Genomic DNA, 26,514 nt, shown 5'->3' on the forward strand with positions numbered 1-26,514 from the left:
GACCCCAATGTTGAATGCGTCATTGTGACAGAGCCCTGTGACAGGACCTTCTCTGGTCATGCAGAAACCTTCACACCAACACAGTTTCATTTGTTTTAACCACTGTCTTACAACACGAATGCTTGCCCCCCCGCCCTCCCACCCCTCCCCCTCCTTCCTAAACATATTAACAGAAGGAACGGCAAAATAAATAAAGACTTAGCCTCTGCTTCAGGGAAGCCGCCTCTCCAGGTTCCCATCTACGCGGTGGTCAGGCTGGAGCTGGTAGGCTTCAGTTTTCATGGCGAGTTGTGGGTGCGGAGGGCACACGCTGCTCCCTGGCCCTGGCGGCAGGTTCCAGGCTTGACTGTCTCTCTCGGCCGGCTGTCCCCGGCTGTCATTGCACGAGGCCCGAGCTGTAGCTGAAGGTGTAGCTGCTGGCCAGCGAAAGGGACTGCTGGTGCTCTTCGCCCTGCTCTGAGGGGTAGCTGGGAAATGTCTGTGCCCGGGACACCTTTGCAGAGCCCAGGCCGTGACCTGCAGGGGGGAAAAGGGATGTGTGAGAGGCTCACTGAAGTTCAACACACTGGTCTGAGGCACCAGGTGAGCCACAACTGTGCTGCCCCAGCACAAAATCATGGTATTCCCTGGGTATTCTGCTGCTCCTGGTAGTGCCAGGGTGCTTCGGGAGCAGACCTACCCCATTGTGCTTTTCCGTGGCTAGAAAGGAGGGTTTTGCCTGCACCTGAGGCATAAGCAGGTGACACATATCCAGCTGAGGCAGAGAATTCCCAGACCCAACAAGTATGTTATTTAGGCTTGGATTTTATTTTTGAATTGCAAATCTACGTCTATATATTTGATACTCTGTAAGTCTCTTCTATTTCTTAGAGCTGATGAAGAACTAACCCACTTCTTATTTATCGGATGCCCTACTTAACTGGTAAAAGTTAATTGGAAATGGAATAGGGCCATCTGGCAGAAGACTAGTAGGAAGAGGATATAAGATCTCAGGTGGTCTTGTGAATTTCACATAGTCATGGCTTGTTCACTTACAGTCAGGGAGATGGGAAATCATTCATGAAAAGCTATTAAAAACCCAATGGCAAAACTTAGCTAACTCCCACAACTTTATTTTGTACCCTGATCATTTGCCCATTTCAAAATCCCCTCTTGAAATTGCGACCTAATTAGTAGCTAAACAGGTGTAACTTCATGTAAAGTATATTCTCCAGATTTTGGAAATGCATATTGAAGCTTAGTTTTAAAATGGTTTTGGAAAATGCTTTTTAAAACAATATTTAATACATGTATTATAAGTAGGAAAGCAAAATAGTATTTTTCTGTTGAGCACAGTACTAATTAAGAATACCTTTAACAGAATATGCACTTATACACTGAAGAATTCTGCTTATGTTGAAAGGTTTCAAAATGGTTAGCAATTTTCTAGATTGCCCTAGTAGTACTGGAAGTAAGAATGCTGTTACCAGACTTGCTAAAACTTTGTCTTAATTGTTGTAACATGAAAAGTTTGACTAAAACATGTTACTGACTGCTTCGTGCAAAAAAATCACAGTTTCTCTGAAGACAAGTCTATAAGAGCAATACTGGGACCAAGAGAGGAATAAAAACTAAATTAAAAACAGAATAAAAGGTACATCTCAGTGACACTGGAGACAATAAAACTACAGACTGAATTCCCAAGGTCATGTTAATGGCCATAAAATCCTTTTCAGAGCATGACCAAGCAGAATGAATTTTGTATGTTTGATTTTACTGTTCATTCAGTGGAGTAAATTGACATTGGCTATCAAAACTTGACTAAGATGCCAATTTTAACTGTTTTCTGCTTTGAGAAGCTTTTGTACTGAACAATTAAAATGTGTGGTGGTTGTGAGGTCTGACCTGCAAAGTAAAAGCACTGAAAAGGCCGATAATACATTGAGAATAGTCTTAAAAGCTGTACTTCAAGTAATTTTTAACCATTATATTAAGTTATATTAAGTTTCATGCAAACCTAAACATATAAAGTAGCATGATTTTAGTAGTAGTAGTAGTAGGTTTTAATTTTGTGTTCCAAATCTGTCATTCCTTCTAAGGATGTATTATCTTGTTTTCTTTTTATTCAGAAATTAGAATCATATATTTTTAAGGGCCATAGGTAACTTTTAATCCAGCCATGTGTTTAGCTATATCTTTGTTGTTTTCTTTCTTACTAGTAAAGATAAATAAAATATGTCAATGTGACATTTTCCTCCATTCTCATTATTTATCTTATCCAAAAAGTGTAGAACACAGAAACAGACCCTGTGACAATGAGCAAGAGTAAAAACACTTGCTAACCAAAGGAGTTCCCTTAACTCAGGTCTATTTATATCATTCACTGTCTGTCATATAGCCAATTTTGAATTTGCTGCCATAGAATGTTGCAGCTTTAGTACAGAAATGAAGAGTGCTCCCACTAATTTCTAGATAAGTTATTAAGGCAGTCTCTTAGAATACAAAGATAAATTTGAACTTATTAAGGTTAAAAAGTAAACTGAATTCAGGTCTTCCATTTCCTAGACATATGCCTCAGCTGCTAGCACATTCCTTACTGTTCCTTAAAAGAAATTTTTAAGCTGCTAAATCACATAATAGGATTCAGACATTCTGTAAGAAAAAGGGTTAATAAGGGTGTCTCCTTCCCTGACTGCTACAACATGTAGTGAGAGATAGAAACAATCAGAGACCCAAAAGATTAAAAGACACACTCAGCAGAGACAAAAGATTAAAGACACTGGGTCTAGGCTCAAGTCAAACAGTAAGACATCACTATATGGATATAATAATGAAAAGAATAGATCTCAGTTCAAATGAAACAAGAAAGCTATGGATGATAAAGAATTTCTGACTTTGGAAAGAATGGCAAAATATCATCTCTTTCATCTCTTTTTTTTAAACAAATCAAAACAAAACAAAACATATTTTAACATTTAAATAAAATCAATGAAAAATAATGGTGGTTAAAAAATGAAATGCTTCAACGGCTTTCAAGTTTGCTTAAGACTTCCAAGTCTATAACTTTCCAAAATTAGGAGTTTGTTCATCTTTTTTTATTATTATTTATTATTATTATTATTAGGCACTAGAAATTTTCAATCACAATCATTTCTTTTATTTGCATTCCTACTAAAGATCATTTTAATACTGATATGGCTGATCAACATCATGGAGCCTTAGCCTGGAGAGTCTCCACAGTCATGCTTTACGTCAGCAGTAAGAATTTTGTGGTAAAGAATTTAAATCCCACAGGTTTCTAAGCTTGAATAATATATTCTAAGGTTGAATAATATTTTCTCTGTAATTTTGGGATTTTATTAAGAGGGAAGAAGAAGAACTCCTTTTTTGTGGATTTATTTATTGTGGATTTTCCATCTCTTTGATGGAAAGCCATTTTCAAGAATAATAGCCTAACTCTTCTCTATTGTTCTGAAGTCAGCATAAGAGGAATTTGATTACCACACACTTTGTAACCTGAAGACACCATCAGAATTTTATTTATTTATTTAATTTATGTATTTATTTATTTATTTATTTTCCCCTGTGGCATACCTATGCAATGTATTTTTTTGTCTTCTAGGACAGGACCTTGTTAAGCATTATTCAGTCTACTTCATCCCTTATTTAAATTTACTCTCAGGATCACAGAATGCAATGAAACTGTAGTCCCAAGCAATTAAGTATGAATGATTCATAAAGATAATTTAATGTAACCTGTCAAATTACAGCAAAATTAGATTTTTTCTGGTCTTAATTATATTGGAAGCAGAGGCAGTATACACAAGAATCTTATTTCTTGATATGGTGCTTATTTATAACAATTCTTTAGAGGAAATACTCAATGGTTTCCTAGTAACAGCAATGACTGATGTACATATAAGTAGATCGATCACAACTTCTAAGAGGAAACTTGCAGTACTCAGCTAAATGAGACGGGGGGGGGGGGGGGGGGGAGGGGATCCAGGGATAAGCTTTAAAAACTCCCTTACTGCTGCTTTGCTTACTTGGAGATGTTTCTCTCTCTGGGATTCAGAATTCAAATTCTTAACCAAAATACATGTGCAAACCCTTTTTTTCTAAAACAAACAAACAAAAAAGGTCAAATTTCTTTTCAAATAAAAGAAGTCAAGGGACTATCTCATCTGGTATTCTCTGGTTAAAGCACTCATTTATGATATACAAGTCCTGTGTTAAAATTCTCCTCTCTCTGGGTAGAGTTTGTCATTACACTTTCTGTAGTGGAAAACTAAGCTGAAAATGTTCCCTTCCACTTCTCTGCCCACACCACTGTTCAATATCTCTCAGTTGTGCCACTACAACTGTCTGAAAGACTGCTTTGTAAAATTAAGCATTTTGGCCACTTGGCTTGCCAGAGAGCCCTAAAATTTTTTGCACTTGCACAGCTGAGGAGCAGAAACAAGTCACCAAAGGGAAGAGATGACAGGACTTTTCCAACTGGCTTTAGTGCCAGATTGTTTGTCTAGGGAATGAGGACCTGTGAGCAAATAGTAAGCAAATATGATGGCAAATTATATTGCCATCAGGCTACTCAGGTCTCTGATGCAGGATCACTTTCGAAACCCTGTGGCTAAGCTTTTCTACTATAAGATCTCATGTATGCGTACATTCTTACATTACAGTGATTAAAAGTTAATTGGACCAGAGACTACTGTGTATCAGCTTCTGTTGCAGATCCTTTTAAGCACCTCACATTAGATAGTCACTAGATAAAATAAAGAAGCAGTATTTTGCAGCTGCACATCAAGACTTCATCTGGGATTTCCTAACCCCTGAGCAGATGACTTTACAAACAAAATGATGTTTTCTAATGTAGTTTTTTTTTTTTTTTTTTTACATTACTTCTACATTACTTTTCTACATATTACTTTTCTAGCTAATAATAATAAACTTTATTTTTCAAAATAAAACTTAGCATTTCCATTCCCGATATTATGAGCACTAAATTAAAGTCATTAAATTAAAGCCAACTGGATATTCAGATATTTTGGAAATTTGTGTTTTGGGAGTCCTCTGAGACTTCATGAGGATGAAAGCTCTACGATTGTAAATGTTATAGACAAACATGGTTTTTGAATAGAAACTTTGATGAATCAGTCAGTGCAAGCTGACCAAGCTGGTGAAACACTTGCTGTACTGTAAAACAGTCTTTTATTTTTTATAAGTATTAATTGGAAAATTCTGGTGCTCACAATAAAGAAAACAGTCCGGAAAACAGTGAAACTGAGATGATGTTTTATCTACAAAGGATAAAACATCAGGAGGTGAATGAAAACATGAGGAGGTGAATGAAACCAAATGAAACAAATTAGCTATTATGTTTCGGGAATGAAATGATAGCAAGAAGGACTTAGTTCTATGTTGTTTGCTCACACAAATCTGACCAGACAATGAATGTGGTCCCTCAGATAGAAAAGTTCACAAAGCTAATATCAGCCTTTAATCTAGATTTAAGTTCTCTAAGGACGTTTCCAATAGCAGTGACAGCTCCTATTTTTACCAGAGGAAGCCCACAGATTGTACTAAAGTTTTGATGGGGAAGTGTGTCTTGAAATGGTTCAGCCTTTAATATTCTTTGTAGCATTTTTGTTAAGACAGGACAAAATGGGAAAGGCACTGTAGCTATGCACTGAAAGTCCTCTAGGAAAAATGAAACTCTTACTGCAAGAAACTAAATTACTATGACTGCTTATTTCCAATGGAAGCTTTTATCCTTCTAAGAGCTTTTGTTGCAAAGAAAGAGAGTCCACATTTTATTCTGCTTCTCAAAAACAACAACAACAACAACAACAACAACAACTACCCTACTACAATCTGAAATCAGTTAAGTGGCTATTATTGCATAAAAAAAGGATACTTTCATTTAAGGCAGAAAATAAGTGATTGCTGTTATCCTATTTATAAATTGATACTGGTTAAAATTCTGCCAACTCTCTGTATTGAATATACAGTGTCTTCTATTGAGCTATTGATGACAAAGCAGCTTTTCCTTTTCTGCTGTTAGATGATTGGAATAACTAAAGGAAAGTTTCATAGCACGACAAACTGCTACAAAGCAAAACATTTATTTTGCAGTAACGATGCAGTTGGATTGGAAGGGCATTAATTGGTACAGCAGTTATTATGCTGTCACTCACAGAAAGATGCAACGGAAGGGAGCAGATGGAAACTGAAAAATAGCATAAACTACATTACAGCTTATTGATTTTCATATACTAATTGAAAGTGAAAACGTGGGTCTATTTCAACTCCAAATAAAGACATACAGATTTTCCCCTGAATTTAACTGCATTTGGAATTAAAAATCCAGGGAACACAGCTGGGCTCCATTTTTTATACTTTCTAAAACAATTTTGTATTTCATTTCATTATATATATCTTTAGGGAAAATAAGTATTTGGAAACATAATTTTTGAAACAGATTTTAAGCATTACTTTTTATAATTAAAAATAATTTTGAATCAAAATATTTTAAATTGATTTCCTAGAATATATAGGAAATATGTTAAGAAAGTGAATATAAAAAAATCCAACAAACAACCTTCCTTATATATTAAAATATTTTGGTTTTATTCTCAAATAGCATTTTAATTTTTGTTGGAATTTTAAGTGAAATGTATAATTCTTTTTGGATATCATTGAGATCAGTCAGTATCTGAGTAGATTATACTTGTTACAGAATCCTACCACTTTCCAGAACTAAAAGTCCATTATTTATCTTAAAAGTTTTTGGGATTGTTATCAAGTCACACTCTAGAAAAGAAGAAATTCTACTTATGCATTCAGAAAAGACTGCTGAATTGGCAGTGAATTTACAAAATTGTTGCATCTTAAGGATTAAGGTTTAAATATTGCAATTTTGGCACAAGAATACTAGTGTTTTATGATAAGTACATTTACACATCAATATTTTGAAACCAAGAAAATGCATGTACTTGTTTTAATGCTTACAAATAAAGGTAATTGACTGTGAACATTATGTACAGAAGAAATGAGCATTCTTTCATCTGTACTCCTACCTAAAAGAGCAAGTATTTAAAAACACTATGTTAATCATATAACTAAAACTGATGTATCGACTAGAAGGCAGATTGATTACTACATAGTTTAATCATAGTTGGGTGTTGCAAAACATTGCTTTTAAATACTTTGCTCTCCTATTGCATTTAAAATGTATTTTACCTTTAAAATCCTATCACAAGCTATCACAAGCTGCTGTAGCTCTTGTGGTAGAAATATCAGAACATCAACAACATCTTTCACAAAGATGAGTAGGTTTACCTTGCTCTCTACTTTTAATTTATTACTCTTTGACTGCTAGGGATTTTTTCTAATAATTCATCTTTTTATTCATAGTACCAGCTTTCCATGCCTCAATGTGTTATAAAGGGAGGAGTCATATATATATATGCCCACTATTGAACATCTCCATCTACTTGACCATGTGTCACATTACATTACATTACATTACATGCATCACATCTTTTCCATTTTTACCCCTATTCCTGCCGCCAAAATATGACACGTATTTGGGAGAAAGTAATATATTTTTCATCTCTGTGACTCCTGTGCTATTCTGTTCATAATATATATTTGTATGGCTTCATGCCTGAACCACAGAGAGATTAAATAAAAGAAGTTATCCAACCAGAGTGGTAATGTTTTTATTCCTGCACTCTAAGCCAACATGCAGATAAGGACAGAAAGCTCATACTAAGCATTCTCTTGTTGTCTTCCATATACAGACTACAGTGGTCTTTACAGAGATTAATTGATTTCATCTTTCCATCTTTTTGCACTTTGCTAGTCTTACAATAAGAGAAAATCCTCCTCCCTCCCTCAGTTCTGAGTCCAGCTCCTTAACTATACCAACAGAGTTGAAGGAGGCATAATTGTGTTCTCACTTAACACAGAATTAGGCTAAGGTCCAACTTTGCTTCAAAACAAATAGAATTTTCCAGATGAAAACTCTTGGACAGAAGGGTTTTCTGAGTTCATTTTCACAGACTATGTAAAAGTTTTTTTTTTTTTTCTTTTTTTTTCTTTTTTTCAGTGATACTTTGATTATGAATTATAAAAGATGTATCAAAGCTGATCTAAGCTAGTCATGCTTAGAATGAAATTGCTTTCAGAGCTATCTTCCAACTCAAATTATGCTTTGATAAGATGCAATACTTTGTTTTCAGCTATTTTGCTTTTTGAGAGAAGATAAACCACTTTGTTTTAAATCACTCAAAGAAAACATTCAGCTGTTTTTCATAAGTAGCATGTTATATTAGGAGACCTGTGATTTTCTCTAGATCAAACATGATACAATTTGTGTGTGGTAGAGAAGTGACCATGGACAGAGCTTTTGTTTTATAATGAAAGATACAGGTATCATGACCTTGAAGAAAAGCTTCCAAGAGGAAATCTGTGCAGTTTAATGGTGAAATCTGAAATCTTGAATATGATCTTGATCTTGAATGTGATCTTGAGTGTCCTAACAAAGTTTCTGGAAAAGGCTGAACACTTTGTGCAAGGTGGCTAGCATCCCCAGCCTAATTCATCCTTTCAGCCACAGACTCAGTCAACAAGAAACTAATATAAACCACTAAGTAAGAGAATAATAACTTTGTTCCTGAACTCTGTGTCTGTCCAAAAGCAAGTAAAATTATTTCATTTACCACAGAAGTAAACATAGACTAAGCATTTTTATTTGCACAAAATGCAGCTAATTTCATATGCCTATTCAAGCTCAAAACCTAATGAGCATTTTAAACAGGATCTTCACAGTACTGAGATATTCCATGTTATCAATACTAAGGAAATAAGAAAATGGCAGAGGGAAAATTATTCCAGGTGACTATTTCTTTTACTTTAAAGAACATTTGAATTGGTTAAAAATGCTGACAAATGACAAGATGATAGAAAAAAAAAGACAAGAAATAAGAAGAAAATGCTCTGATCCTAAGTGCATATAGGAAAGTAAAAATTAAAAAAATAGCTAAGGAAAACTCCAATTAAAAAAAAAAAAATCAAATAATTTTAGTCTTTACAATACTTTGCCTTATGGGGACATAAGAAACAAGCAAAATGAACCAATGGGAAAAAATACCTTTCTAGTGGAATAACAAAAAAGTGGGAAGAATATAAAGGTAGTGAAAACAAATACAAATGATAGCTAAAATTGTGTGGATTCAGTTATTTTGTCTCAAGTACTGATTTTCTGCTGTATTTGAGTAGGCAAAGCTGGTTGGTCACTTGGCTGTCTTCGTTTGCTTTTGGTTCCTGTGTGGAAAGAGTAGCAAGTCACTATATGAGTCAACTGATTGTTGATATCTGTACATAAATAAATTTCAAGTATAGTTTTCTTTTGCATCCTTGAAAATTACATCTACCAGAGTAATTCAAAATAGGTAGCTACACATGCAGTGTTATCATCTCACTTTACCAATTTGTTAGCTCACTGTTAATTTTTCCTTTCCTGAAAATATTTTTATTGCATTTTTATCAAAGCCAAACTAAATGTGCATTCAAAATATGGGTCTTATCAGTTAACATGTTAAAAATAAAAAAATCAACCCCTAAATCTGTAATGGATTTAGCATGAAGATAAAAATTCCAAAAATTTTGCAAAAATGCAAATTTTGATATTGAATATCAGTTTGATGATGTAGAATATTTCACTGGTAAACACTTACTGCATTTCAAACGATGTTGGTATTTCTCTTTGGATACACTATTCAAAAACAAAACAAAACGAAACAACAACAACAACAAAACTACTAACTACAAAAAACTGCACGAAATCTATTGATAGTACAGAGGTGAAGTAAAATAAAAAAATTCTAATTTCATATTAGAATATATGTAAAGCTATATGAAGGAAAAAATGTTCATTGACAAAAATGTATAATGTAGTTAGGATACTGCCTTTGAAAATGAAATGCCGCTGGAGGTTGATTGATTAGTACTGTCCAATCTTTTTGCTGTTATAGTTCTGTTGATATTTAGTGTTGCCAATATTTCCTCGCTTGGTAGTATTTTTATTATAAACACTCCATTCACAAAGATTTATAACTACCTTATAAAAAGTTGCCATAAAATGAAACTCAGTACATGAGGTCTGAAGCCAGGGAGCAAATTTGATATGACAGGATGGAGTGTGTATGATTTTCACCATGGTTAAGTGCAAGTAAAATACAACTTTGATTAGAAAAACAAACAAACAGCAAGCAGTATAGTTTACACTGCTTGACATGGGAAAAGGTGTGGAGAGAAGGATTTACAGCACTCCAAATAGATAGCTAATGTACAAATTCTCATTTTTTCACAGCCAATTTTATCACATGAGTATTATTTAAGAGCTAAACACATAGAACACGAAGTCTATGGCATTCAGGATGAGTGTGGTAGTATAGCTCAGCCCTTACTTTGACTCTCCCAGCCAGTTTCTTTGCACACATGATGAGCTAGGGAAATGAGGAGATAAATGGTAATAAAACTAACCCTTATAAAAACCCAACACAAACCAACGAAATATCAAAAATCTAATCCTGAACCATGTTTTATGCCTGCTTGGCTTTCATTGTGTAGTCAGATATGCTCCAGTTCTGGACTGTTCAGAGAAAAGGCAGGGATGTCTTGCTGTTAAAAATGGTTATGAAGTATAATTGGACCATGCATTTTGATGTCAGATATGTCTTAGATTACTATAACAAATTTTTGCACTACAGCCTTAGTCTCCTTTGAGCTGTGCTAGTGCTCTTCACTGCACAAAAGCTGCAAAAAGCAGCTGCATCAGCTGCTTTGTTTTTATACTTCTATCTCTGATACAGACCTCAGAGTCATCCTGTCATTGCACTTCCTTATATATATTTGAGGACCAAATTCTGTTCAAGCTGTAGATAATATCCTTCAAAGATAGAAAAAAAATCTTGGACTTGGTAAAACTTCTGTCATTCAAGGAACATTACAATTATATGTAACATGGGAATTAGTCTTGCGTATGTGTATTTTGCTGGGAAGTGGAGGAGGAGGGCAGGTTGTGGGTGGCAAAAATGTACTCCTCAGTTTAATAAAATGAGTTATTTAAGCTGACTACAGATTTTCCTTTTTTTTTTTTTTTTTAATTTCTTTGCTGTCACCAATGAACAAACTTCAGAAAAGATAATAGATCTCATTAATATATTCAGGGATGAAACACAGCTTTTAGAACTTATACCTTTTAAATGATGTTCTATTTTTTATTCATGCATTGAAAGCATTTCTGGAACCATTTGCTATTCAGATTTAAGCTTTCGATGAAATAGTAATTGGAATTATTCTTTATAGGACTTTGAAGTTATTTTATGCTACAACCAAATAGTAATAGTAGATGCCATATAAAAGTGAAAATATTACATTAGCTTAATTAGCTCTCCGGCAATGATTAAGAGGTTTCTTCTAACACTTGAAGACATGAAGATGAAATCTTTCCAGCAGTTGTAAAGAAGAAATTACAATGGTTTATTCTGAAAGCAATTTGAAATTATAGTTTTGCGTTAAACTTAACTAGTAAGATTCAAGACTGCAGACATTTTATCTAAAATGTAAGGTCTCCTGAGTCTCTTTAATACAGAACTTAACCTTTCACTATACATTCCCAGAACAACTTAAAAGGATAAACTGAACTACTGAAATACGGTGACTCCAAATTTAGGAATGCTGTGATACTTTCTCTCTGAAATAGCAAAGACAATCTGCTGAATGACATGCAATTACAGAATCATTTAGATTGGAAAAAGACCTCTAAGACCATCTGGTCCAATCTTTCACCTAAAACTGCCAAGTCCACCAAGTTAAAGATGTTTCTTAGACCAAATAAAAGCATGATTATAGCTAGTTGTAGATTTAGAAGATTATCATACGAGGGGAATGTTTTTCCATCATGGCTGAATTACCAGAAAAAATGTGTTAAAACCTCCCTATCTTTCTCCTGTCATCTTTACAGCAAAAGTTTCTCTTATACACTCGTGGAAGTAAAAAATCAGCAGAGTTTTGAAAATGATCAGTAAGAAAGTTAAGCTTACACACACGAAAGAATTTTTCAGTTTAAATGTATGTTCAATCGTTATGTGTTCAACGCCTGCTTGTAAGGTGAAGTTGTAAAGTTCTACCAGAAAAAGTACCTAATACTTATACTTTTCTAGTAAGGAATTTTGCAGGCTACCAATTCACTATTGTAGTTTAGGATTGTGAATTTATTTTATGTTTTAGTGAGGAAACTTAAGCTGAGACATAAAAGATTGACTAGAAAAAAATTGATAATTGATAAATGATTTTTGATCATTTTGATAAATGATTTTTCTATTTCCAATTATCCTAAGATTTGGGTATTTCTTAATCAGTATTTCATCTGCCCCAAACAGACCTTTTGATTATTTTCTGAAGAATGACAACTTAATGCTTCCTTTAGTTTCACAGGATTTAGTTCAGTTTTCTCATATTTCATGGTGAACCCTTGCGTGATTCATCAAATAGAAATAAAAAACCTTGCCTATCTAAAATATTTCAGGGCTCAGACACAATGTTATTATGGTATAAAAATTCATCTTGAATAGGATAATTTGAGATCAACTTGGTAAAAACTAAGCATCTTGAACAAGTTCGGAATTCTCATCTTAGTGGATCCCATCCTGAGCTAGCTCAAGAGACATGATGATTATTGCTGACATGGTAACAGGGACCTGTTCTGGTCACTGTTATTTAACTGATGGCCTTACCATCTCCATGTTCAGTGTCCAGACAGATTCTTTTCCCATGAATAAAGATTGTATTATATATTTTTAAAATGATTTATGGCTATTAAGAATGTCACTTCAGATTTCATTAGATTCATTTACCTTTCATTTATCTTTACTTAGCCAGGTATTCTCAAAAGATAAATCAATATATATTGATCTGAATTGGAAATAAAATCCTACTATTCTCAGATGAGAAACATGCACACTGTATGGAAAAAACAAACAAACAAAACAAAACAAAAACATAAAAAGAGAACAGATTTTATGATATATGTAGATAATTAAGGCTTATTGTGAGTTTGAGAAATTCTCTAAGCATTACAAAAAATAATAAAATAAAAATAACTTAGGGGACAGATATATCAGATGTCCTGAATGTTTCTATGCCTTCTTTTAAGGTAGTAGACACTGTAAGTGGTAGAACAGTTTATTAGATGGATATAGGTCTAACCCAGCAGGAAAACTCCTAGACTCCTTCCCAAAGACAGGCTTCTGTGCAGCCTCTGAAGGCACTGGGAGGTTTCTGTCCGCATTGAGCTTAATAGAAATTTGAATTCTTCCTTTCCTTGCAGAGATTAGAAAGATAAAATATGTGGAAACAAGGCAGTTCACACAGGCTAAACAAATTATTTTACTCCATAATTTATTCATTAAAATAAAGAAGTTCAGTGATTTTAGATTATATAAATTTAATTGGAATAAAGTAGATGCCTTAAAACATCAATGAAGCACTCAGAAAAGTTAATTATTTTTTTCATGGCTCTATAAATTATTTCTTCTAGTTGTAAAAGCCTTCAATTACTCACTAGGAAATCAAAAACAATGGTTGTAATTCATTGAGGGATGCGATTGATGTTCTTTTGCATTCCCCCTGAAAGGGAATTCACTGTGATTCAGTGTGAACAAGCTGTGTCATTTTCATCCAACTTGTGTAAAGCTAGAGGAAATGAGCTGAGGTAAATCTTAAAAAGATATGTCAAACTATTTGTTTTTGTCTAGAGATGGGAGTCATCCCTTTTCCTTTTTTTCCCTCAGATGACAGAAGAAACAACATAAGTCAAAGCACTTATTTCTTTCCAATTAGCTAATAAACAAATAAATAGAATATCAAAACTAACAATAATAACAATTCTTTTTTTTTTTTTTTTTCTTTTTTTCCCCCTTGGCATTTATTTTGTGACCACTCAAGTCACAGAAACTGTAAAAGCAGTGCAGCTGTGATTTCAACAGCTTTCCTTAGCCCCAGCAGCCTGGAAGAGAGTTCTGACAAAAACAGTGCACTCTGGCAGATCTGGCAGATTGACATGCTGAAAGCACAGGTAAGATAGAAAGGGCAGAAAGCTATCATCTCTTAAGTGATGCCCTCTCTCAGTGCCCATTAGTTAAATGTTATTAAAGTAAGCTAGGAAATAAATATTTTATTTTTAAAAATTTCCCATAGCACAAAGCAATAACCAACAATGATATTCAGAACATGCCATGTGCAGAGTAATTATATTTCATACAGATATTTGGAGAAAAGAACGTCTTATGTTAAACCAAGGCATTTTCCTGATTGTAATTTTGCTATTGGCTTTGATAGGAACAAGCAGAAGTCAAATTCATTGTGAGTGTCTGTAGTATTGCATAACAGAAAGTGAACAATGATGATTCCCTCAAGATGGTTTGGTGTTAAAGATATAGGTCTTTGGTAGCCGATTAGCTAAGAGCAAGACAACACGGAGCCATCAGCAGCAGAAGAGAAAGAGAAGTAACATAAAAGACCTATTTCATCGTATCTGAATGAAATCTGGATTTCAGGTTCCACTTTACCATTTAATTTATGTATATGGCTATAATTTCTTGTATATGGCTAGACCATATACTACTCCAGCAATTTTCGGCTATTGGCATCAACAGAACAAGTGAAATTCAGAGCATCCTTTTGTGTATTGCTGCTCCAAATACACTCAAACACAAAAGAGACTAAAAGCAGCTTTTCCTTCTGTCCTTCCATTGCCTTGTCTTGTTGCTTTTTGTGCTATTTCTATTCTCAGTTAATATTACACCAGAGCAGCATATAATGTAGAAGCATACGATATGAGATACGATATTCTTGAGTTACAGCACTACTTCTTCATGAACACTGCAGAAAATATTAACTTGAATATAACATTCTAAGTTTATTATTGCAACTCTAAATGGAGGGGAAAAATAATAGCATATAAATAGTATTTCAGAAGGACAAGAAATGGGAATTTAGAGAGCTGGCGATCAACTGTGATTTAAAAAGAAAAAGCATAACTTTAGCAGAAACTACTTTGAAGGCACTGAATCTATTGAAACATGATGGCATACTTTTGCATTAAAGAAAAATGGCAGCTTGCAAAACCGTGCTGTATAAGGCACTGGCTCTAGGTTGCAAGCATAAAGCCAAACTAAAATTAAAAATATATATCCTCTATTTTACGAGCATATTGAGGACATTTTTTAAGAAAAAAAAAAAAAAAAAAGCAAAAAATACCTAACAAAGCAATTTCATAAAATAAAGAGGAAAGCCAATGTTTTTTTTCCAGTTATTTTCAATTTATCTTCTTATAGCCTTCTCCTCCCTGGAGAAATAATAATCAAAAATCAGTAATTGTGAGGAATTTTACTCATCACTTGTTTAAACAGAATAAAGTTCTTAGAAGAGTCCTCACGCTGCAACAGCTGAGGTGTGAGATAACTCTCATAGAACAGGTATGCTATTAACAACAAAATATAAACGATTTATATGATTAGAAGAGCATGAACTAAAATATTTTAAGTTATAGCTCACATTGGTGATGACTGCTTCATCCCTCCATCCTCATTACTCAGGACATCGATTCTGCATCATAAAATCACTGTATTTAAATCCTAAAGCTAAAATAATTTTCTTTGTATAGTCTTGCAGCTGCAGATGTGAGAACTAATTCACAGAGGAAGGAGTATTATATCCTTTTTGGAGAGCCTTGTCTCTCACAAAATGAAATCTTCGCATTCTTTTAAGGTTTCATATCTTTCTAGTAACAGCTAGTTACTTCCACTTCTGTTTCTTTAGGATGAATACTAATGAAATAAAGGCATGAGTATAGAAACCTCTAAAATAACTCAGAAACTGTTGCAGGAACTCAAAATTTCAGCCAGTGTATACCCATTATAAAAATCCCTGGCTTCATTAATTCACTTTTAAAGGAAAAAAAATAAATAAACAAACATTACTGCTTTTTAAATAAATTCATAGAAACAGTCATATGCTAAAAAAAGAACTGTTCTGTGGCATAGGACCCCTCTGTCCATTTGCTTTAGAGGATAATCAGGAACTGAATTTCTGGGGAGCTATCAGAATTTCAGAAGATGTTCAGGCCTGCTGCTGAAGGCTTTGAGAACATATGCTTTGCTTCTATAAATGTGTTTTCCAGAAGATATTCAGGGATTTCAGTATGAAATGAGCAAGAGGAGACCCAGTTTTTAAGTCTTTGCTGGAATGGTTAAGGAGCAATATTTCAGGCAACTGGACGACCATGATGCATTACATTGTATCACCTGAATCAAATAAAGGATGGAAATAAAAGTTTTCACTAAGTTTAAAAACAGATTAAAACAGTTTAAAAACAGATGCACCATTTTACCACTACAACTATAACAGCAAAAATGAGGAAGCAGTAGCAGCAAGAAGCACATTGACAAGGCAGCATTACTATTTCTGCGAGATATTATTCTTCATTTTTTAAATAAATTGCCTTGAAAAAACAGCAGACGTGTCACAATACCTTGCAGTGCCTTCCTTCAGGAAGAGAAGGGACCTCTATAGCATATGCTATTTTTTTTTTTTTTTTCCCCACAAATAAGATGTGATTTTTGGTTGACTGAGTATCACCCTTTGACCAGGTTCTTTAAAACTACTGTAAGCACCTAATATTGCACCAGATCCATTCTTTTTATTTTTTTTTTTTTCAGTGCCCTGTATTTTCCTAACAGGAACCTAGTATATACGTGCTTTTTAACTTACCAAATAGAAACCTTTTCAAATGATGAGCACTACCAAACCAAACCACTGAAAAAATTCTGTCCCTTGCTTAATGCAACTGTGATGCAGTGGGTGCAAGAATAGGATGTTTCCAGGTTTCTGATCTTTTTCCTAGAATATCATACAGAGAGCAAAACATTCTTTTCATTATTCTGTAGTAATAGCAATCTCTCTGCTACTTGCCTTACTCTTGATGGTCAGAGGTAAGGCACAGGAATGGAGTCTTTTTAGTGAGAAAGAAAACACCTTTTTAAACAGAGCCTTTTCTTACTTTCCTCCCGTTAGTATTATTATCTACATCCAATATTTCCATATAACCATAACTCCATAACTTGTTTTTTAACTTTATCAGCAATATCTCACACATATACACTTTCCACTAAGAGTGATCACTATACTAAGAGTATACCACATATACACTTTCCACTAAGAGTGATCCACTAAGAGTATACACTATACACTAAGAGTAAATGTATAATGCAATATTAAGAATCCTAAAAATATTCTAGAAGATTTTGAATATTTTAAGTTTTACTATTTTACTGATTTTGTCTCATAGCATTTTTTTCTAAGCTGGCTTTATTTCATATAAGCAGATCATGTTTCAGGTGAAAAAAACCTGAGCACTATTATGTGCTCCTCAAATGCCCATACATTTAAAGGGGACTCACTATAAAAGGATGCTTTATACTATATACTAAATATTATTGAAGGAAATAAGAGAAATATATTGAAGTATAGCAAGCTGTGACACACCTATTAACCACTTTATTACCTGTAGTGTGTTTGATGGACTCCTTTGGTTGTTTACCTGTCTTAGAAACTCTAAATAAAACCAGTTTTTAAACAGGTGCTTTATCAGCTGGAATACCATTGCTGCCTAAAATATTTTAATATCTAAGTTACATTTATCACAACTGCCGTCATTTCACAGCACTTAGCAGAATGTCCCACTGCTGTATGAGGAGTTAGAACACCAGCTGAAAACTGTGAATATTAATTAACTGTATTATGATGATTTTTTAAAATTATTTCGACCCTCCCCCCATGCACCAGAAAAGTGTACCATTTATATAAAGCATCTGGATGAGAACAACCTAGTCCCACCTGTAAAGTGGAAACTTTTTTCTGCAAATATTTAATTTCCTGAGAAAGCAATACCTCATTAAATTTCGCAATACTGTTATGCTGGCTGAGTTTTGCTGAGAAACAACTACACCAAATCCCCATTCTGATTCAAACATTTTTGATCAGCTGGATTATTTTTTTTATCAACAAAACAACACTGAAGCAGAACACAGCTTTTAGCACACCCAGGTGTCGCTCTAATCTCCATCACTGTTCCAGTTATCAGTGGCATTTTTTTTTCCACATCTCATTAAACAATAGCTTGTAACAACTTGTTGTGATGCTTAAAACTAAGCTCACCTTGGCAGCTGAGTCAGTAACATTAATATGAACTTTTCCCTCAATGCATTTCCCCATTTGGGTAGAGCAACCAGTGTCTTCAGATTTCCCCTTGATACTTCCAGTGAAGTCCTTGCTGATCAGACACCGATGCTGCAGCTGTGCAATTCCACCTCTTTCAGAGGGATTGCTCCCAGACTCCACAGAAATTACTTAAAAGTTTTGAAAACAGATTCTGGTTGAGGAGCCAGTCCCTACTCGGCTCACAACCTCACTTTGCAGCTTATCTTGCTGCAGTTCCTCTTCTGTTCTTTGTAAGATTTTCAGGAATGGCACTGTTTATAGAAACACAGAATTGTATAATAATCCAGGTTGGAAAGGACCTTCAAGATCACCAAGTCCAACCATCAACCTCACCTGCTGAGTGCCATCACTAAACTTAAATACCTCAGGGATGGGGGCTCCCACTGCTTCCCTGGGCAGCCCCTTCTCATGTTTGACCATTGTCTCCATGAAAAAATTCTTCCTGATGTCCAATCTAAACCTCCCTGGGCACAACTTGAGCCTGTTTCCTTGTGTCTTATCACTTGTCACTTGAGAAAAAGAGACTGAAACCCTCCTTGCTGCAACCTTGTAGAGAGACATGAGGTCTCCTCTCAGCCTCCTCTTCTCCAGAGTAGGAGCAAACTAGCAAGACTTGTTTTGTAGTCCCTTCAAAAAATTTATTGCTCTTCTCTTTACACACACAAGCAACGTAATAGCCTTCTTGTAATGAGGGGCCTACAACTGAATACAGTGCTTGAGGTGTGGTCTCACAGTGGACAAGTAGAAGGGAACAATTACTTCCCAATCCTTCTGGCCACATTATTTCTGATGCAGACCAGGATACCATTAGCTTTCTTGGCCACTTGGGCACACTGATGACTCACTTTCAGTCAAAGCACCCCCGTATCCTTTTCTTCACTGTGTAACTTTCTAGACAAAGCCTGTTCTTCTGCATGGGATTGTTATGACCCAAGTGCAGGATCCAGCACACCCTTGCTGAAATTCATGTGATTGGACTAGGCCAATCAATCTAGCCTATCCAGATCCCCCTGCAAACCCTTCCTACCTTCAAGCAAATCGATAGTTCTGCCTAGCTTGGTATTGTCTGCAAACTTACTGAGGGTGCACCCAACCCCCTAATCCAGATCATTAAGAAAAATGTTAAAAAAAAATTGGCCCCAATACTGAGCGCTGGGAAACACCACTGGTGCCCATCCACCAACTGGATTAAACTCCATTCACTGTGTTTTTTTGAGCCCTGCCATCCAGCCAGTTCTTCACCCAGTGAACCTTGGTACACCTGTCCAAGCCATGTGCTGCCAGTTTCTCCAGAAGAATACCATGGGAGATGATGTGAAATAATGTACTAAAATCAAGGCAAACAACATCCACAGCCTTTCTCTTGTTTACTAAGTGGGTCATCTTGTCAAATAAAGAGATTAGGTTAGTCAGGCAGGACCTACCCTTCAAAAACCTATGCTGTCTGCATCTGATCATTCAGCTGTCTTTAATATGCTTTATGATGGTACTCAAATTGATTCTCTCCACAACATTCCCCAGTATTGAGGTCAGACTGTCAGGCCCAAAATACCTAAGGTCATTTCATATATTGGTTTGCATCTTGAATTTCTGAGAGTAGCGATCTCGGAACTTTAGTTTAGAAGAAATCTCTGGCTTAAAATAATACTGCAAAAGTCTCTGATCCTATAGACTACACCAATCAAGGAGTACAAACTAAATATGTAAACTTAGGAATACTGTATTTTTACGGTTTCACACTGTGGATTTTTATAAAATGTGCAATCAAAGAAAAATTATATTTACCAGAGAGCAATCCAGCACTTTCCAGCATGACAAAGGTTCTGTTTTATAAATATTCACATATAGGTACATCAGCCATAGTCAAATTTTCATATACATAAACTCATAAATTCATAAGCTCATAAACATAACAGTAACAAACATGGCAGCTAAGCTATTTATAAGTGAAACAAATTGAGCTTTTCAGAATGCAATGAGAGACCTATAAGAAATGCCTTTAAGGTTTAAAACAGCATAGCAACATTTAAAGTCTTTATTTTCTTTATTGTTGCAGATATCTGTAAGAACAGATGGTTTCAAAAAGATGTGTTTCCACTTAGGCTTTTGCTGTACTGTATTTATGAGAGTGTACAGTCACAAGACATATGCCACCTGGCTTTGAGCTGTGATACATTCAGCTGCAGAGCTGTAATAGGTGAAAATCTTTTACAGCATTGGAGAAGTTGCTGGAATTTTGTAGCAATAAAATTCCTGCAGTTTAAAACAATCTCCCCTGTTCCAGTAAGAACACCTACACCTGAAATTTTGTCCAGAAGAAAGAGTAAGAAAGAAGTACGTATAAATGGTACGTGTAGATTCACTAGGTATCCTGTCAGTTCAGAACTATTTAACAGTGGTTGACAAAGACCAATGAACATATCTCATAACCCATATGAGTAATCAAAAGAAAAACAAGTTCACAAAATCTAGTCCTGAAATCTCATTTCCAAATGCAGATCTAATGCATCATTCATAGGGGTAATTTATTTCCTTCTGCAGAAATATATGTGGCTGGGTACATGCACAGTTGTATAGGTTTTTTAGATGATGCTTTGTGGAACCCACTATTTCTGTTAGAGCCCTTCTGGAAGAGTGGAATGTAACAGAGGATTAATGAAAAACCTCTGCCACTATTCAGCCACTTCACTCAGTGGCTGAATATATATTTTCTAAGCCTGAAGTACAGATGCCTATCTGCAAGATTTGATCTGTATGGATATAACCATCCTACTGACAGAAGGAAGGAAGGAGAAAGGGTAGTGACTTGCCATTTGAATCTCAGCATGGGCTGTCAACGTAGCCACTCACTCTCCTGTTCAGTGCTCATTGCTGTGAATCTAAGGATCACAGATGAACTAGAAGTTTGGAAATATGTGGTGTAGGAAAGAACAAATTTTAAATCTCCATAAAGGAATGCACCCAAATCAGAACAGTTTAAATTTGGTGACACATTTAGGCTTACATGGGAGTTCACCTCTTTCTATTCCATTCACCTAGTGCCATGGGATCCACAGTCAAAGAAAGTAAAATATTGGGGAAAAGAAAGCAAGCCCCAAAGCTTATGTGTGATAAAAAGTAACCTTTGTTTATCAAAAAGTGAAGAGACATTGCTATGTTTCCCTGCGAAATAGCTAAAAATTTCAATAACCTTTTCTTTTATATCATGCCATTCTGATTAATTTCCTCAGTCTTGCAAAATATTTCATTTCTAGTATGACTCTGAAATTTCATGAATCACAGCTCATGTGTAAACCTCATGAAGTTCAACAAGGCCAAGGGCAAGGTCCTGCATCTGGGCTAGGGTAACGCTAAGCACAAATACAGGCCATGCAGAGAATGGATTGAGAGCAGCTCTGATGAGAGGGACCTGGGGATGTTGGGTGATGAGAAGCTTGACATGAGCCAGCAATGTTGCAGCTCAGAAAGCCAGCTGTATCCTGGCCTGCATCAAAAGAAGTATGGTCAGCAGGTTGAGGGAGGTGATTCTCCCCCTCTACTCTGCTCTCATGAGACTTCACCTGGAGCACTGCCTTCAGCTCTGGGGTCCCCAGAACATGGAAGTATTAGAACGAGTCCAGACGAGGGCCATGAAGATGATCAAGGGATGAAGAACCTCTCCTATGAAGATAGGCTGATGGAGTATAAGAGAAGGTTCCAGGGAGACCTTATGGTGGCCTTCCAGTACACACAGTGGGCCTACATGAAAGTTGGAGAGGGACTCTGTCAGGGAGTGTAGTGATAGGACAAGCAACAATGGCTTTAAACTAAAGGAGGGTAGATTTAGATTAGATATTGTGAAGAAATTGTTCATTCAGGAGGTGGTGAGGCACTGGAACAGGTTGCCCAGAGAAGCTGTGGATGCCCCATCCAGGGAAGTGTTCAAAGCCAGGTAAGATTGAGCTTTGAGCAACCCAGTCTAGTGCAAGGTGACCCTGTCTATGGTAGGGGGGTTGGAATGAGATGATCTTTAAAGTCCCTTCCATCTCAAACCATTCTATGGTTTGAATATTCTATGAAAAATGGGATGATGTATATGTTTCTGATCATTATTAAATATACTTGGCCAAGTCCTGAAGTGAAGAATGTTTTCACTTTGGAAATATCTGAAAACTTATTTCTTTAAAAGTTCATTATTTAAGCAAAGTGTCAATATTGTTTTGAAACTCGACAGATATTTATAATGTCTTAAAAATGTTTTGTTTTGTTGTAATTATTTATTTTAATAGCTGATAAGTGTACAGACAACCCTGAAGACATCACCAGATACACATGAAATAGATAAGTTGTTGATAATTTTCTTTGACTGATCAGCCATATAGGTAGGCCTTGGTGACCTTGTTAATGTTATTTGATGCAGGAGATGCAGGCCACAGACCCTTAACTCACAGACTCTTAACTCAGACTCTTAACAAAGCAGTAATAAAAGTTGTATTGCATATAGAAGTAGGTGTGCATATATTATTGTGTTAAATACTGTTTATGTTATAGCCAGAGCATAATATAAGATTTAGGGACAGAACTTTGCACTCCTTTCCATATATATTGTACAAGCCATAGGTATGCAAGGGAATAAATAATGCATTACAAAGAGAAGTATAGATGTCATCAAACAATTGTTTTCTCACATGTGAATGCTTTAATTTTCCTGCACTTTTCACTCTGTGAGCTGAAAAAAGTTCATAGAATTTTTAATAAAGGATACGGAAAAAAAAAAAAAAAAAAAAAAAAAAAAAGTATTTTTAAAAGATCTCTCTCTTGCAGGAAGAGCTTTAAAAATAATCATTCAGTCCCAGAACTGAGATTTCAAACTCTCCTTTGAGAATATAGCACTACTTTTAATTTACTTGCACTGACTTCCAGCACTTAAAACTGTTGCAGATATTTATCAGATTAATGTCTTTTGTGGGAATCTTCACTTTAGAAACTGAGGGGAAAAACTACCTTTATTTCACACAATCTGCTGAATGGAAGAAAGCACCTTTTATTCACTCAGATACTACATGTTCAGATTGCTAATGCAGGTGCAGAAGTTTGCTTTTATAACAATAGTATCAGCTGGACTCATACTACCCTGCCATGGGGAGTGGACTAGGGAGGACGACCCATTTGGGATTAGTATGAGAACTTGGTAAGAAAAAGGTACAGCTTGAAAAAGCTTTACATATCTGTGCTAAATCGTTGCTGTTGCCATACATTGTCACAGCTGGTAGCTGCTCAGGGATCCAGTTTAAAGGAGATTCCCTTGACACAGAAATGTAATAACACAGTGAATCTATTATTCTTTCCTTGTGATCTCTGCCAGAATAGAGAAGAGACACTCTTTTCATGCCTGTGATCCAAGCTACCATTTTCTTAACTAGGTAACTCATGAAGACACTCAAAGGCTGATCATACAAAAAGAATTTGCCAATACTCATTTAGTAATTGCCTCAATGCTGGCAATGTCTCACTATAGCATGGCAGTATAAAAGACAAAGGGCTTGGACATCCTTTAGCTCTGTGTTCTCTTCATCCCAAATCACCACTTTTGGTGGCATTAAATATAGTACATTAAACTTAAATAGAAATTGCATTAGAATACAATTTCTTGTTGTAGACTTAGTTTAAAGAAAGCAGATTCTGTGTCCCAACTCTGGCTTATGTCAAGGACACTTTCAAGTCTTCCAGTTATGTACTGTATTGAACAGTAGATCTTAATTCCTCAGTTCCGAAAGCACACCGTATTTAGTTATGCCCAGAAAAGAAATACCAAACAAACAAAAATAACCAACTAAACAAACAAAAAACAAGATTAATCCTGAAGAATTTTATTTTTTTGGGGTCATATAGCATAGTATAGTATTTCATATTTTGAATTGTGTTTATGTTTCTAGGTTGCATTCTATCCCTGGAAATACTTGGATTTATCCATCATGTATCCTTCCATATAGAAGCTGAAAAGTTTGAGGATGTATTTAATAAGGAGGAAATTTAAAGGCACCATTTTCTACTATTAAAAATGGGTTTCACTATTTGATATCAGATATTGCATAAAAATACCAACTGAGAGCATTATACATGTAGTAGCTATTTTTTACTGTATCATTCAAAAGCAAGAAGAATAATTAGAATGAGTTGTGTAATGGAAAGTAATGAATGGTAGTATACGTGCTTTCCCCTTCTATATATATACTTTGACTGAGAATAACATACAAATGAAGTACTCAAATGTAGCAGTGTAGAAATGAAACAAACACCTTTTTAACAACTCGTGTCAACTCCACAGCAATGAAAAGAATTAATATCATGCTAAGAAATTAAAATGATCATTCTTGTGCTTTGTTTTTCTAAACTTAAACCAAAACATGCTCCTGCACTTGGATCTCATTTCACAACCTGTAGAAGAAGGAATATTTTAAACTTTTAGAATTTTCACTAGAAAAAAATTGTCCCATCCTGCTATTACATTAAAATTATGGAAAATGAAGCCAGCCCTGTAGATTTAATTTGCTAACAAAAAAACAGTAGTTCTCCCACTGTCAGATTACATGCAGAACTATAATAAGCCTGCTCTAAGAATTCCCTACATTCATGTAAAAATGCATGGTAAATTTCTCTAGAAGAAAAAAAAAAAAAAAAAAAAAAAAAAAAAAAGTATACAGATGCATATTGGAAAATTCTAAATAGGAAAAATGCATACATAAATATACAAACAGCATATTGCAACCATTGCAATAGGTACTCTGCTTTAGTCAGATGAATCATCTGGATTGAATTTTGTGATTTTGTGATCACAGTAAAGTTAGCAGTGTTGCTTCTCTGTCAGTGCCCTTTTTTTTTTTTTTCTTTTCTTTTTTTCAGCGAATATAACTCCAATTTCTCTTATCAAATACACTTCCCTTGTGCTAAATCATTCGTTTAAAGTTGTTGCTTTTGATTGGGAAGGGGCTGAGCACTTGTGCAGATGGAAAAATGATTTGCATGCCATTAGGAGCACAATATTTTGCAGCATCCTAGATAGACCAAGCCAAAAAAAATTATAAATGAGTCTCATTAATTTAATAATAATTAATACAGAATCAAAATAGAAATTGATTCACTATAGTATTTCTATTGGTGTGCAACAGATTTAATGTATGGTTTGTAAATACTTGTCTGTGCAGAGTTACACATGCACAAAAAAGGAAAATAGAAAAAAAATACTGGTTTAGTCCCTCCCACTTTCCCTTTAAAGACCTAATGTCTAGTGATATGAAGCTCTGGAGAAGCATTTATGTCATTTCTTTTTTTTTTTTCTTACAGTGATATGGATGCACTTTATCAGCCTTGTATCTGCAGTCCCTTCTGATCACAAAATGGCATTTCATCTATAGTCAAGTAGTTTTGCCAAGTTTCCAGATTACCAGAAGGACCATATATGTAGGCTTCAGAAACTGTTTCATACATTGTTTTCATGGATTAGATGTTAAGCAATATTTAAGCAGAATACTCCCTTACTCATTAGCAGTTAACAGACTGAGAGCAAAGGAAACAGCTAATATTTATATCACAAAGTCATCTTTAATGGGGAGTTTTAGTAGTGGACTGGTATCAGTTAAGTAAATTAAAAGAAAAATAAGCTCTCTGAGAAAAATATAACCCTTTTAAATATGAGAATAAATAATCTAACCCATAGCTAGCAAAAGCAATATGATAAATTACAGACTAAGAAGTTATATATGTATTGATCATGCATTTTCAATTGTCCCCTCCTTTCACTCTAACATCTGAAATTCATAGAAATGTCTGCTTGCATACAAAAACCTCTTGCAGAGGTCACAAAAGTATGGAATTTCCACCCACAATAAGGTCTGAGCTAATACTTGCCTTTCTCCATTTACAGAAAAACTGAAGTCTTCATAGAGCAAGAATCACATTTTCTTTCAATGTCATGTACCTTTTGGCATTCAATGGTAATAATGACAATATATGGTAAAAATGACAATAATGGTAATAATGACAATAATAATGACAATAAATGTAGCTCCTGGCGCCCTCTAATTGTAGTCCATAGCTACATATTATGCATATGACAGTGAAGCTTAGCATGTCTCTTGACCTATGGAAAGGCAATTTGCTCCTTTTTAGAGAAATAGCATATTTCACTTGGCCTCATGGCAAGTG

General features: G+C 35.0%; 1 protein-coding gene across 2 annotated transcripts in view; it reads right to left on the bottom strand.

Annotated features, from left to right (window-relative positions):
- Window positions 1-247: 247 nt before the first annotated feature.
- DOK6 (docking protein 6) overlaps window positions 248-26,514 on the bottom strand; it is a 246,417-nt gene continuing 220,150 nt past the window's right edge. Inside the window, exon 8 of one of the 2 annotated variants that reach the window (XM_084511406.1) lies at window positions 248-516. In XM_084511406.1, the coding sequence (XP_084367532.1) occupies window positions 377-516 (140 nt within the window). In that variant the 3' untranslated portion in view covers window positions 248-376. Of the gene's footprint in view, window positions 517-9,107; window positions 9,310-26,514 lie in introns of those variants that run through there. The other variant, XM_084511407.1, reaches the window with a different exon arrangement.

The sequence above is a fragment of the Aythya ferina genome, assembly GCF_964211825.1.
Source record: "Aythya ferina genome assembly, chromosome: 2".
NCBI classification, from domain to species: Eukaryota; Metazoa; Chordata; class Aves; order Anseriformes; family Anatidae; genus Aythya; species Aythya ferina.